Source organism: Otolemur garnettii, unplaced genomic scaffold (assembly GCF_000181295.1).
Source record: "Otolemur garnettii isolate 467f Iridium unplaced genomic scaffold, OtoGar3 scaffold00037, whole genome shotgun sequence".
NCBI classification, from domain to species: domain Eukaryota; kingdom Metazoa; phylum Chordata; class Mammalia; order Primates; family Galagidae; genus Otolemur; species Otolemur garnettii.
In genome coordinates this window covers 13,872,083-13,887,542 of record NW_003852432.1, presented here as the reverse complement: position 1 = coordinate 13,887,542, position 15,460 = coordinate 13,872,083, and the positions used below count along the sequence as shown (strand labels likewise).

Here is a 15,460-nt window from a genome sequence, read left to right as displayed (position 1 = left end):
GAAATTGTTCCCAAATTTTTACACGTAGTCAAAGAATTCCCTAGAATTGTAGAAATATAGACAGAAAAAAATGTACCTTATAATCAACCCAGAATAATTTCACAAATCCTTTAAAAAAAAACAAATTTTCTCAGTGGTCACAATTTGTCATAGACGATATACTTGTTGTAGGCAAGTAAGTTCTATTGCAGTAAAAAGAGTATCCCTCGGTATTATTCAGTCAATAGCTTATTCTTTCTCCAAAAAATTTTAAATTAATCTCACAATATTTTTATATTTAATTTGAGCTCATGATATTTTTATATTTCTGTATACAAATATGGGAGTTTACCCATATTTGTATTTTGAAAGTTAATTAAAAAACAAGAGGTTTGTAATAAAACCTTAACTGGTAGCTACTTTCTTTGAAACACTTATCCTAAGAAAGTGAAAAATAAAATATTTTGAAATGTTCTGCATTACCTATCTCAATAATGCATTTATATTTTGGATAGAGAGTTTAGGTTTTATAAAATAAAGTTCTTAAGACTATTAGACAAATTTTAGTAAAACTCTTAATTAAAACTGAGAAAATTAATTAAGAATGGTGATGTAAGAGTTAATTGATATATCATTATAGATGGGATTTATAATTATTTTGCCTTATATAATACATAATTAGCATACTAATTTCCTAAGATTGATATTTGTTTCCAATTCTTATTGCCATAAAATTATAATTAAAAAATTTTTTAAATAAATATGGCTAATTATAATATACAAATTCAGCTGTGATTTAATTTTAAAAGGGGGAAAATGTACAAAAACAAGCTATGTAACCAAAGCATGCATATCCCTGCAATATTCTGGGTTTTTTTTAAGTTTTTAAAATTAAGTAATAAATAATAAATAATAAAAAAATTGTTAATATTTTCACAAGATATATTGTGTTAAATGTGTTTAGAAATTTTAAATTTTAGCTTTTAAATTCACAAATAATAATGCATCTATTCATGGGATGCATAATAACTTTTCAATACATATAATACATAGTGATCAGATCAGACTAGTGTAAACGTCATCACAGACATTTACCATTATTCTGTGTGGAAACCATTCAATGTCCTCTTTCTGGACATTTGAAAGTATATATGTATTATTGTTAACTACAGTCATCCTGCAGTGCTAGAGAAGCTAGAACTTATTCTTCCAATCTAGTAATTTTGTATCACTTAAAAAATTGGATTCTATCTCTTTCTTCTCCCACCAATGTTTTATATGCAGTAAAATCAGCAATCAGTTACAAACCGGAAAGGTATCATTGTTAAAATTTTCAAAAGTAAAAGTTTCTTCATCTAGAACTAATGATATGGCTCTTCTAGGTTATACAGTTTGCAACATTTATATACACAAATACAGAAATTCCCTATTCTTCCTGTAGCTTTTCTATAAATCTAAAATTACATCAAAATAAAATAATTAAATAGTACTTAATAGAGTGTAGCGGATACTACACTACACTACCTTTTTTGTAGGTCTAAAGTTTAAAAATTTAGAAGCATTGCATTACTAGCCTTTAATCTTTTCTGCTTATTCTAGTTTCATATACAGAAAGACCAAGACTGTTTCCAATCTCAAGATAGAGATGCCACTGGCATAACAGTCAGGTGTCCACAGATAGGAGCGTCTGTAAGGACCACACGAACATTCACATCAACACTAACTGAGCATAGGCCTGGCGCTGGCAAGAAGAAAGAATGAATCAATTTGGACCTATGGGCACAGAAATCTGCCTTGGTCTTTTGTTATTCTGCCTGTGGGACTTTTCTGGTTCCGGTCCCAGTTGTCTGAATCATAGTATGAAGGAGATCAAAGGATGATCAATGAATATTTCTTTCATTTAACAAGCTAGAAATACTTGACAATACTGAAAAGTAAAATATTAGTGACTCAATGAATCATCCCTTTAGAAGCCACAGGAAAAAAGAAAAAACTAAATAATTAGAACATTTATAGCAGACTATATTAATTAATCTCTCAATTTGATTTTTCACTGATACCTTTGTAACTGAAAGAATCATCTAAATTTAGATTATCTGCAAGATGTTACTATAGTTAATGTGTCCAGTTTTAAATTTAATTTTGAGCCAATTTATTCAACAACTGGAGTAGAGTTACTGCAAGGACAAAATTTTCTTTTATCTGTTTCTTTTCTCTGCATATTCTATTATTCATTTTTAAAATTTTTTTTATTTTTGATCAAATAAGCAATCATTACCTCTATGTCCAGAGAATGTAATATAGGTGTAAAATTAATAGAAATTAGCCGAAGAAAATAAATTACGATCTTGAAGCTTCTTATTTTTATGACAAGAATAATGTCTATGATTTTAAACAAAATACGGATGAAAAGAAACTAGAATGTAGGGGGATGCACTTCTGGTTTTGGACATAAGGTAATTAATTTGCCACTTGGATATCCAATAAACTGTCCAGGAGGCATCTTTAAAATGATCACTAAAAAAAGGGGAAAAGATCATGAAAACAATAAAAGCACTCATCATTAAATCTATAGTTCACATAATTCATTATTTAATTATTCAGAAGATACTTTTGTATTTTACCAGGTCTTAGGGTTATCAATGAGAAAAACCATTTTCCATTAACAGATATTTTTTTCAGAGCTTTTCATATATAAATGCTGGTGTTAGTCACTGTGGGAAATACTGCATAATACTTAGACTAATACACCGTTCCTGACCTCAAGTCACTTCAATTCAGTTGGAAAGAAGGGCACACATCTGTGAGTTTTTTAAAAGTGATAAGATAAAGGCAACATCTTACTGTGTAGAAAGTAGTTAAATGATACAGGCTTTAAAAGCTAAACTTGGAGAAGGGAAGGACCTGAATAAATTAGAGCAGAACAGCCTCAAGGAAGAGAGAAAATTGAGCTCGGTCTTTGGTGGAAGGTAGGAATGGGATCATCAAAGACCAGAAAAAAAAGTTTTCAAGGCAGGCCACTGGCTGGAATAGAAACTATGGAGACAGGTGAAGGAGCTAGAGTCTGAATGACAGAAAGCTTTAAAAATAAACCTTTGGCTCTGCTCATGTTTACATGCAAACTGGAATCTTTCAGCGGAGAGCACTGTGTTTATTTTCGACACAGATGACAGCAGTGCATCAAGGATGAGTTGAACACAGCTAGGAAGTATTCCACCACTCCCTCCGTTTAATCTCCCACAACGTATTGATGTATCACTCCTGTTCTTTCATAGCTTCAGAAGCCAGAAAGGGCCAAATACAGTCCCAGCATTCTAATCATAAACTCTGCAGAACTCTCCAAGTATATATATTTCAGTGTGTTGAGGCTCCACAACATTACTCAGATTTAATATTCTGAATTATTCACAAATGTTAATGAGGCAGAGTCAATAATGAATGGGAGGGTGGTTTTGAAATCAGAATCAGCTCTGTACCAGTTTGGTCAAGGGTTACCTTCAAAAGGTACCTTCTGTTTCAGTATCACAGTTTTAGTTTCTTCATTGTAATAACTACTTTTCAGGAATAAAAGGATACCTTTCTGGAATTTGACCTAATTAATCCAACTACTTATTCTCATCACCGTGTCCGTGTTATGGCTAGTAAAATGCAGTCTCACAATTGTTTTTAAGCAGTAGTGTAAGTGTAGTCAATGACCTTCTTTGAAAATAGTCTAAGTATTGAACGAAGTTCTTCATGATAAAATAATTTTTAGGTTCTTCCATAAAGGAATAAAATTACATTATTAAAATATAACAATTACAAATGATAAACTTTAATGTGAAGGTGACAAAAATACAATCCCTGGATAAGGACTGCCTAGAAGTGCTACCATTGTAAACATTCTGTGTAAGCGGAGGAAGACAAGGCCAAAGTCCTATTCCTTCCAGACACAAAAATATCTGATAAGCAGTAAATCTTTTGCTAAGTGTTAATTTGTAATAATGACTAACAGCAAAGGTAGTTTAAAGGAAGCAAAACAAAGCAATGAAAGGTCAAAAGTCCAATTATAGCCCAAGAATATGGAGAAAGGGGAAAGGGAGGGGAATGGAGGGGAGAGGATGGATGGAAGAAGGGAGGGTGATTGGTGGGACCACACCTACGGTGCATCTTACAAGGGTACATGTGAAACTTACTAAATGTAGAATATAAATGTCTTAATACAATAACTAAGAAAATGCCATGAAGGCTATGTTAACCAGTTTGGTGAAAACGTTTCAAATTGTATATAAAACTAGCACATTGTACCCCATGACTACATTAATGTACACAGCTATGATTTAATAAAATAATAATAATAATAAAATAACAAAAAAAAGCAAATCCCATAATGTGGATAAAACAGACTAAAGGACTAGAGCTTTTATGAGATTGCAAATATTACCTTGAATATTTACCTACTTGCCATTATCTGAAAACTTAACTTGGGTCACGTAAGTTAATTTTGAACGAGGTATGACTAACATAGAAAATATAAAATACTAGCTATAATATAAACTATGCAAAGAACATCATACATATCAAACACATATACACACAGAAAAAGAAAGTTTAAGCCAAAATCTCACATATGCATATGTGTGTTTTTATTTTTTACACAAAAAACAGCAGCATATCAAGGCTGAGTTGAATATAACTAGGAAGTATTATACCACTCCCTATGTTTAATCTCCTCAATAAATTATCAACTGGAATGGCTGTATCAGTCCTCTGTATATAGTCATTGATTAGGAAAAAGCTCTTAGTTATAATTGTACATACACACACACACAGAATACAGAGCTGTAACATATGTTCAAATGATTTCTGCTTGTAGACACAATGTTAACCTTTTTCACAAAAGTATATCCCTTAAACCAATTTAAATCTCAGTTGCTCTATAGTACATTTGATTTCTACAAATGTATTCAAAATTTCTTTTCAACATTTTATTTGTACAGTTACACTCTCGAATGAAATGTCATTTAAAAAATTAGATATCTAGAAAATAATGTAACTATTATTCTTAAGTATTGGTTATTTGCCTAAGAGGTTTTCAAGAATTCTAATACAGCTATCTTTTTAGGTAGGATTGAAAAAATAAACTGAGTGATCTTCTGAAGTAGTTTTAACTTTCTAATTTCGCAAATAAAGTCTCTGATTCTCTGGCTCCCAGAGGAAATACTGTAATACGAATATCTTCCATGCTCAGAACTCAAAGCAAAAGAAAGCTGTGGACTGCTGTTAACCTCCTGGGCTCCCCCATCCGTCAGGACTGTGAATGTACGGTCCTTATCATGGCAATCTCATTCTCCCGTAGGAGAACCTGCTGCTGCTGGGTGTTCTCTTTGACTTTTGTATTAAAATACTACTGTGTAGTTTACCAGTTGAGACCTTTAGAAAACAGTGACAGTAGAAATTACTTTCATATTTCATACCTGCATAAAACTGATATAAAATACAATTTATCCAAGTTCAATCAGGGAATAATTACTTAGAAGTAAAGCCCAAAGACTTGACTTACCTACTCGAGACCCCTTGCTCTTTTTATTATACTTCATTGTTTTTGAATTTCACAACCCCCAATACGCACATGCTCCAAACCCCCAGAGTCCTCAGACTTCCGTGGAGCCCTTAGCACAACTAAGTACTCAGATCTGTCTTATAACCTATGGTGCTTTCTGCTCTAAAATTACCTGTTACCATTGTCTCCAGCCAAACACAAAGTGCTCCTGAGCAACCAACCTCAATGGGTACAGTGCAGGTAGCCGAAAGGTGTCTGCATTTAAAGAGGGAAATACCGTGTGTGTGTGTGTGTGTGTGTGTGTGTGTGGGCATACAAATACATGTCCACACACATCAACACAGATGCATGTAAGTTTTAGGCACGGTTACAATGTCAGTGTATGGAGGACCTCGTAAGTCTGACAGGTACTTACTCAGTAGTCAGGGCCCCCCACGTATCTGCGTCTGAGGTTGCTTTCCCTATGTTATTCCTGATGAGGGGTTGGGATAAACCAGGGACACGAGTCACAGTTAGCAGGATTGGAGGAGGGTGAAAACTAAGTTGGCCCACTTCACAATGGTCCCATCATTATTTTTTCCTGGAACATTTTTGGCTCAGAGTTCCTGGGCCCTGCTCCACTTTTCCAGGCTGCAGATGGGTTTCGGGTGGGGAGGTTAGACTCAGAGACCCCAGAGGAGCCCTTTGAGGGGTGACATTGCTAGTGATTCCCTTCAGCTACAGCTTGAGCAAACCTCTGAATGAGGACACTCTCTTGTTCTTCTTTTCTCAGAAAAGTTTGAAAACTACTCCAGGAAAAGTCTAAGCTTATGGGTGTACGGATTTCCACAAAACCAGGAAGCCACGATGCCTTGGTGAATCTCCAAGGAAACTCGAAGCCAGTTGGCAACTTGCTGTCAAACAGTTGGCCGCGTCCAAACCCCCTCTTGATGGGCCCCGCGCAGCTGTGTTTTATGTTTCCATATGGCCTTGCCAGAGGTCCCTCCCCTTAAACAGACCCAGCTTCCACAATTAGTGCAGACTCAAAACGAGTTAGTTATGGAATACATTCAGTCCCAAAGGCCTCGTGGGGCTATTTACACCTCTTTGGACTATTTCCAGGACCCCAGATTACACTGTATGTGTAAATTAAGGAAGTCTCACAATCTAACAGCTCTGGCTGGAACACGCAGCATGGCCATGTCTTATGCCCCACTTCCCAGTGCTTTTCTTGGCCTCATTTGAGTGATTTTACCACCCTGAAAGATAAACTCTCTGTATTCTTAAAAATTGAGCTTTAGAAAAGATTTCTGTCTTTTCCATTCCTAGATGTGCCTGGTTCTATTCTTCAAAAAGGTCAGACTCATTAAGTCCCTTCTTTAGCATTAAAGCACTCAGGACTTCATTTGCATTCACCTGGCCGTGTTATAAATACTTATCATCAAATACCTGCATCATATAATTTCCTTGCTTACAACAATAAATTGATTTCACTTAATGAAATTCAAAGCCAGATATAACCAACCTACGTACCCAAGTGCGGAGACCAAACATTTAACAGGCAAACATTTTACATTTTGGGGGGGCAAAAACACAAGATTCTGAGAAGACCACTCTCCTCACCAGTATATGATGCCAGTTATAGATCCCATATCCTACAAAATCTACAATGTATACTTTTCCTGTTTTATTTTTTTATCTGTGGATTCCATTGTACACCCAGAGAATCTGGGCTTGGTTTGGGGGTTTTATTTCTCCCCCTCCCCTCTCTCTGCCCTGTGAGGTCTTTTCCACTGGAACCTCCTCTCTGCATAAGCTCCTGACTCCAGTCACGTCTCTCATTTGGATACTGCTGCCTGACAGCCCAGAATCTGGTACACGGACTGCCAATAAACATTTGCTGAATCAGTTTTGGAATCTGAATAATGAGAGTTATGGTACCTGGAGAAATGATGCAAGTCCAGGAATCAGGAGATTGGTTAGCTGAATAAGATTTGATAGCAATGATGATACTGTATTATTATGCCAATTATAATAGTTAGCTTTTGACAATAATTTTATAAGTACTCTAACTAGAAGCATTAAAGCATTTATTTAATCATTGCCACATCAGGCATCATGACCCCTATTTGACAGACAAAGAAGTAAATAACATGCCCACAGCCACATAGCTTCTAAGCATATATATCCCTGGGATGAACAGGCATGTCTGTTCAATGCTGAGATGAATGCCTTTTCCCCCTTCCCTCTGATTCTTCATTTTTTCACCAACTAAATGTTGGAATGTTAACAGTCGCTAAGTTCTCTTCCAGGTTTAAGATGTTACAGATATAAGCTGACACAAATCTCAAGAAAATTTACTGGTCAACTTTTGCTTGTTGATTAAAATCTTACAAGAGACCAAGGAAAGGGTCTCCAAAGTTGACAATTTAGGAACCCTGAAGGGAAAGAGGAAGGGAAACTGTGGTGCAGCTTGAGTTTTGCTGGAGTGTTTCAGATCCACCTGAAGCTAGAATTAGCATTACCATTGTGGTAGTTATCATTAGTAAATAACTTAGGTGCCAGGCACCTATGCTAATATTTTACCCCATAAAAATCTCAACCTTTATGAAATAGAGCCACTGCTATTCCCAATTAACAGATGAAGAAACCAAATTTGTTTATGTGCACACAGCTAAGACGTGGTGGAGCTTGAGGTTATACTGTTTCTGCGTGATATTTTTACCTTATTCAATGTGATCTATCTGTCATCCTTTGTTGTTGGTCTTTAAATAAATCCCAGGGGATATAGATCAGAAATATGCTCAGTGTGTTTGCTAGCTCACACTCCAGTGCTGCCTATGTAGTGACACGTAACAGGTGTCTTGTGATACATACCACTCAGAGCAATTAGATAACTTTGGGTCACTCTCAGTCACATGCCTCTGAGTTACAAACTCTGCTTTCTTCTCCCTCTAGATTTTTTTTTCTGTCCAAAGTGAATAGACTATTAAACATAGAAAGAAAGAAAGAAAGAAAGAAAGAAAGAAAGAAAGAAAGAAAGAAAGAAAGAAAGAAAAGAGAAAGAAAACCCACACCAATGTGGGAGATTTGCAAACCCTAACCAAGGAAAAATCTCCGTAGAGAAAACATAACGCCTGGGTGGGTGATTGACATATCAGAAATCTTGTGTAAATGTGTTCCCACAGTTCATTCTATGCTTATTAGCAGGGATTATTGACACTTTCAGAAGATGTAATCTCAGGGACACTGATAGCAAATTAACTTTGGTATTAAGAGGAATTGAAGTTAGATGTTACTCTGTATACCACGACTGCCTAATTTTCATTTTAACTCTGATTTATTTTGCACACTATTACTAATCTCGTTGCATGTACCAAGCAAAAATGTATATAAATTTCTCTTTTGTTTTCATCTTCTGAAAGAAATAGCCTCCAAATTAAGCTACACGAGAAGTGTAAAAATGCCCCCAAAAAGACCCATTTAGAGTCTATAACTATTCAGAGGGAAGAAGATATTTTAGAAGCTATAATTTTTTGATCAAACAAATATTAGTTCATTTTTATTTTAGCCAAGTATATATTTTGTGAAATAACACTAATAAGGTGTGCTATTTTTCTCTAACCAAATTCTTTACAATAAAATCCAACTGCAATATTCATTTAGAAATTTGATAATGCTCTCTTGTGTGAGTTTTAGGAATATTTGAAACCCCATTGCATATAAATTATATCATGGAAAAGCTGTATAAATATTCTATTATGGCACATGCAGCTCTAAGGATCTGTCAGGATTTCCTTTATACACTCCATTCTGAGTGGTATATAAATCAGATGTAAAAATTCATGTCGGACTGAAACTCAGCCCAAAAAGCCTCCTCCAGAGGCAAATGCTTTTTTTTCGAAATGTGGTTTGAATTATGTTGGTCATTTTTAAGTTATAGAAGTGCAGAAAATGTATTTGTGGTTTTGAAGGAGAGAGATTTTTTCCATTTTTATAACTCATTAGGAAACTTTACAGGCCTTTAGACCATTTTGTGGTTTAGTTCTTTTCAGGTTTTTCCCCAAAGCAATATTAAAACTTGAATAGTGTCCGCTATGAATCCAATGATTACTGTTCTGAATACAAATGCGTGTGTGGATATATATAGGTCTATACATCTACTAGGAAAGGTTCCAGAAATATCAGGGCTGAGGTGGAAGATGAGGCTTATCAGTTATCCAGTCCTTGTCGTGGTATCCAGTTGAGTTTGTTCTAGCAAAGTAATCTATCAAAATCATAGTTTAGCATGTATTGCTTGTAATGTTAATGCTGCATCTTTAACTTGGGAAAAATCCACTGAGTTCAATACAGCTTCACAAGGAGCTGCAGCTTTCCTACCTTCTGTTTTGTGTAACATACACAGCAGGTGGTAGCCGGGTTAGTGGGTATTCACTGGCAATTATCTCATTGGAAAAGTATTCACTATGTATATATTTATATATGTTTTAGTTTGCTAAATTATGTCAAACCTGTTTGGCTGTGGAGCTAGTATGTTCCTGAGCATTTTCAGAAGCATCTAAATCGTTATTTCATGATATTTAGAGGTTATGATATTACCTGTCTTCATAGCACCAGTTAAAATCTGACAGAGTTTTATTTAGATTGAAAAAGTTGGCATAATTCACAAACTTGATTCGGCCAGTCTTTAAAACAATTTCAAAAGAAAATTAAAATAAAAGAATTTCCTGTTTGAATTGTTTTCACCTGTACTCCATTTAGTTTGTGACTGCATGGGAACAAAGCATTTAGGAGTTATTACTTATGGCTTTATACATTAAAGCCTAAGGAGTTAAAAATTTACCAATTCCATACCTTACTTTCTTTTAATTAAATTACACTTAGAGAATTAGAATCAGGGTGTCTCGATTCCTAATGCAGCTCCCTTTTCCTCATATTACACTATTTCTGGTACAGTGACTAAATTCTGTGGGTTTCGGGACAGTTAGAATTAAGCACTCAGAGGACCATCAAACACTTGCCTGTGGCTGGTGGAGCAATGGTGGACCTCCCTGTGGGGACTCTGAGGCACAGAGGGGGTCTAACTCCTCCTGAATGTTTAATTTCCATGCCACTGCTAACCTAGTGTCATGGAAATTAGTTGACTCTATAGAGAGAGCTGAAAGCCAGTTTTCTTTATTTTTCACATTCACAGGAGAGCAGGGTTACTAATGAGAGGTCCCATCCCAATTCTCTAATCTATATAAATGAATATCCTTATTTATATTTGGGTCATTTTTTTACTCTACTCCATTTATTACCGAAGTATACTAATTTGTATTCCATAATGTTACATTTTCCTATAATTATGAAATTTTATGTGCAATTTGTGTATTTCTCCTATTCTTATCTCCCTGTTAGCTTATTATTAAAGGTGTGTGTCTTATGATTTACCTGAGCAGACACTCTTACCACTTCAAACATCCCTCTGTGACTCACTCATTTAAATGTGTGTTGCAGCTTTTTGGAAAAGTCTATACATTTCTGAGCACTAAGGATATATTGAAATACAGTTTGCTGTTTATCAAAAATGTTTCAAGGTAGAGCCTAGACATTTAAAAAACACCCAAAATAGATAGCCTTGCAAAGCCAAAATAGTTCTTCTATGTGAAGAATCTAGATTTCGTGATTAAACATAAGTAATTTATAACTTATTAGGCAAGTAATATATACATTTACTATACATGTCTCACTATCCCTCTTAAATCTATTCCATTGGACCCGTATTTTTTTTTCACATTTGAAAAGATAGTGCAATGTTATCATTTGAATAGCAATGACCTTGTTAAAGCTTGGCACTATAGTTTTTTACATACCAAGTAGTAACCTTTTATATAGAATGACTACACATTCCCTACATGAAATGACATTTTCAAATTTAAGATCATGAGTAGCAAAGAATGGTAGATCCAGCCTTACCTTGATTTTACTTTTAAGCAGCCTTTTATCTGTCTGTTTCCAACTTCTTCCCGTGGTTTTACAGGCTCTGGCTCTTGTTCTTTCTTTTGACAAACCAACGCATAATTTGTGCCATTATTGTTTGACCAAAATGTACCAACAGAAGTTTCATAACGTATACAAAATTCAACTTTACTGCCATCTTTTTGATAAGGAGGAACCAATGAAATCTTAAAAGAGAACTGGTCAGTTTCACCATCACACGAATTAGGAACATATTCTGCTAAAATATCATAATGTGTCTGCCAGTCATCTAAGGACATCCTCACATACACTAACTTCTCAAAAGAAACATTCAAAACACGAATAATCCCCTTCATACTCGTAGACCCAGGAAGACATTCAGCAGACTCCAGGACTGCTTTCTTTACTTGAAGTTGTTGCAGAAGATCCTCTTTTGAAGAAGGTAAGTCAAATAATGGAGATAAAACATATTCTTCAGTGTCCTTCCTTAAGTGAAAATTAGTTGAAACACTCGGTAATTCCCAGCAATCAAATTCTTTAACAGACACAAGATCGAATCCAAAGGTGTCAGCAAATGAAACTCGCCTAGTCCCTGAAGCGGGTATGTCCAGGTACATGTCTTCAGAAGAATCAGAACCTCGTCTGCTTGGTTGAGGGGAGAAACCAGGCCTGAAACTAACTTTAACTTCTTCATCTTCACAAGGAGAATCAGATAAATTAGGAACTTCTAAAAAATTATCTTTGCTGATCTGACTAGGTACTTCAGAAGGCTCCATTGGGCTCTCTGATATCAAATAAGGGAGAACTGTACAACTAGTAGAGGCTGATATTTGAGATACTGAGGCTTAAAATAAGGATAATGTTACAGTTGACATTGCAGAAAGGAGTCAGATCTATAAATAGGTCCGATGGCGTGTAAACTATGCGAGCCTGCCTCCAAAGGCCTTTAATTTGATAGCATCTGTGCTATCCTCGCCAGTATGTTTCAGATTTAACGCTCAGGTTTGAAAGTTGCGTCTGTTGATGAATTGAGTTTTAAAGCAGCATTTTAAAAACAGTTTTATGCTGCATTAAAAGCTCTGTAACATGAGGATAAAATGTTATTTTAGCAGTTGACATTAAAAATTAAAACTTAGGATGTTTTAAAACATCAGGAAAGTAGCATCACAATACTGAGTATGTAATCTTCAGGAAATCAACCCCTAGAGAAGGGAAGTGCAGGCACAGAGTTTAAGAACTTGTACAGAGCCGGAGAGATCCAGAGCCTGCTACTAAGGATAGCCACCATGTCCTGGGGTTTATAAATACAAAATGTTTACTAGAAAGGAAGGGTCAAATAGAGATGCTGAAAGTTCTGAAGAAGGAAATATCATGTAAATGGAGAAAGTATCATTTGAACTAAACCAAGAAGCGTAGGTAGAATTTAGACAAGTAAAGTTGGTGGGAGGTGAATTTTCCAGGTGGAATAAACAGCCTGAGTCAAGAAGTAGGACAAAGAATAAATGAAATCCGTTATTTTAAACATTAGTAAATTAAAAAAAAAATAATAATCCTTGGAAAAATACTGACAAGTCCTGTGTAATTAACTTGAAGTATAAGCAGGAAAAGGTAAGCCTGGCCCAGGAGTAAAAATATTTATGCAGAATAAAATGTTCCTCTTTTGCAAATTACCATTTTATGCTCACCAAACAGAAGTTTCTTCCATGACATCTTAGAATTTGATGTGAGTCCTAAATTGTAAACAGTCTGTTTAACAGTCTGCTTATCCTCTCATATGTTGTTTTGTTAATATAAAATGCACATTGGGAATGACAATTTGATGGAAACCTATACAAGTGTTAAGGGCACACACGATTTGACCCAGAAGTGCCCCGGCTAGAAATTTTCCCTGTCAGTGCAGCAAAGTACAGAAAATAGCACTTTATGTGCCGATATGGAAAGATAAACAAGGTAAATGGTTAAGTGAGAAGAAGAAAATGTACACAGACATGTGCATAGAAAATTCCTGAAAAGATATGAAAGAAAATATTAGCAGTGCTCACCTCTAACCAGAGAGGTTAAAGATTTGGGGGGGAAAGGAGCTCTTACTTACTTCGCCCAATAGCCATTTATAGACATGAAAATGGTTTTTTTCCTTCAAAATATCTATAAGTTAAATTAAATTGACAAAATACAAAAGTGTTTTGTATTAACTTTTTTCTTAAGAAAGAGCCTAATGGCCTAAGTCAGGGGTCCTCATACTTTTTAAACAGGGGGCCAGTTCACTGTCCCTCAGACCCGTTGGAGGGCCAGACTGCGGGCTCCGGGACTAGTTGGCTGCTAAGCAAGACAGACAGTGGTGGCAAAAACACCCGGTGGGCCGGATAAATGTCCTAGGCAGGCCGCATGTGGCCTGCAGGCCATAGTTTGTGGACACCTGAAAGTTCTTCAAATGATAACTTGATAAATATAACTTTTTGAACAGTGTGAATTGCATAAAGTAGTGAATATAGAAATTATTTTTATAAAAATGAGTAGTGATTAGGAGAATAAGGAAATGAAATTATTAAGGCTTTATCTCATTTACATAGCTATAATGAATGGTGACTACACGGATTGTCTTAAGAATGGCCTATGGCCATGCAAACCTGGGGACCGTATTTTAAGGTACCTAAAATATATGGTTATGTGGTCAAGTAAATTATTTAAAAAATACTTCGTAAAATTAATGAAGTAATCCATATATCCATATCAATAATAGAATAATGAAGACTTATGAAATGTCCTAACGTTTTTTAACTCTCTGGTGGTTGACGGTGAGCAGAGGAATGCAGATGAAGACCCTGTGGTCTTTGTCCTGCCTCTGCTGCTTACCAGTTAGGTGACCTTCAGAATGTTGCTCAAATGTGCAGACCTTCAATATCTTTCATTCTAAAAATACAATGTTAAAAATTAAATAAGATGCTCATTAAATGTCTAGCACAAAACTTATAGTAAAATGGGAATCATTTTTACTCTTACCCATGTGATGGACTGATGTCTATCATACAACACATCAACAGATAGAAGGCAGATAATGGCGAATCCATATATATATATAAAACGGTAAGGAATTATTCACAATTTGTTTTTCATCGTGTCTTTTTCAAAAGCCGTAGCATGTAACACTTAGCTTTATGAGACATAACATAGCTCTACATTAGAAAATGGTCCTGTTATTTGATCTAAGCCAGCGGTGGTTCTCAACCTGTGGGTCGCAACCCACAGGAACTGTATTAAAAGGTTGCGGCATTAGGAAGGTTGGGAACCACTGATCGAAATATCCCCTTTGTAATGTGTGTCTCTACGCAGAGAGCTACTCTCTGGATCTGTAGTAATCACTCCTTTGGTTCTGGAGTTTATAACCTTCACGTAATTGTAGACAGCTGACATTGTCCCCCCTCAGTCACCACTTAGGTGAAGCAGAGTGATTGCATCTTTTTTTAATCTCTTCACACTTCAATCCTCCAGTGTTTCTATCATTTTTTCCCCTCTATGAACTTCTTGCAGCTTGCCTGTCTTTTTCTGTTAATGAGCTGCCCCCAAATGAATGCAATATTATGAGTCAAGTGTCTCTGGAGCCTGAAAAGAAACATCAGTAGCCTCAGCCTTGTGAGTTAGTGTTGGTATTCAGTTAAAATTCGCTTTTCCTCTCTGTTTCCACATCCTAGATCAGACCAATATTCTTTTCTCATATCCCTTACTACTTCAATTTCAACTCAACTTTTACACACTCTTCCTCATCTGCTTATTGTTTATAGCAGAATTGGAGCTTTTTTACAAACCGAAGCTCAAGTCTGCCCACTTTCCACATTTTGTTTTTGTTATTAATTGAAGATTCTCAAAGGTATCTTTGACAAGAAAGTTTCAGTCAGGATCCCAGTATATAGATAATAGATGGTGTGTTTTAATAATAATCCCAGGAAGCTTTATTTACAAGGGTCTATTTAAAAAATGTAAATGTAGAAAAGCCACAAGAAC

General features: G+C 35.5%; 1 protein-coding gene across 1 annotated transcript in view; it reads right to left on the bottom strand.

The window, feature by feature from the left end:
• PPP1R3A (protein phosphatase 1 regulatory subunit 3A) overlaps positions 1-12,262 on the bottom strand; it is a 40,304-nt gene extending 28,042 nt beyond the window's left edge. Inside the window, exon 1 of the mRNA XM_003789804.2 lies at positions 11,459-12,262. Within this exon, the coding sequence (XP_003789852.1) occupies positions 11,459-12,237 (779 nt within the window). The 5' untranslated portion in view covers positions 12,238-12,262. The remainder of the gene's footprint in view (positions 1-11,458) is intronic.
• Between the last annotated feature and the right edge of the window lie 3,198 nt (positions 12,263-15,460).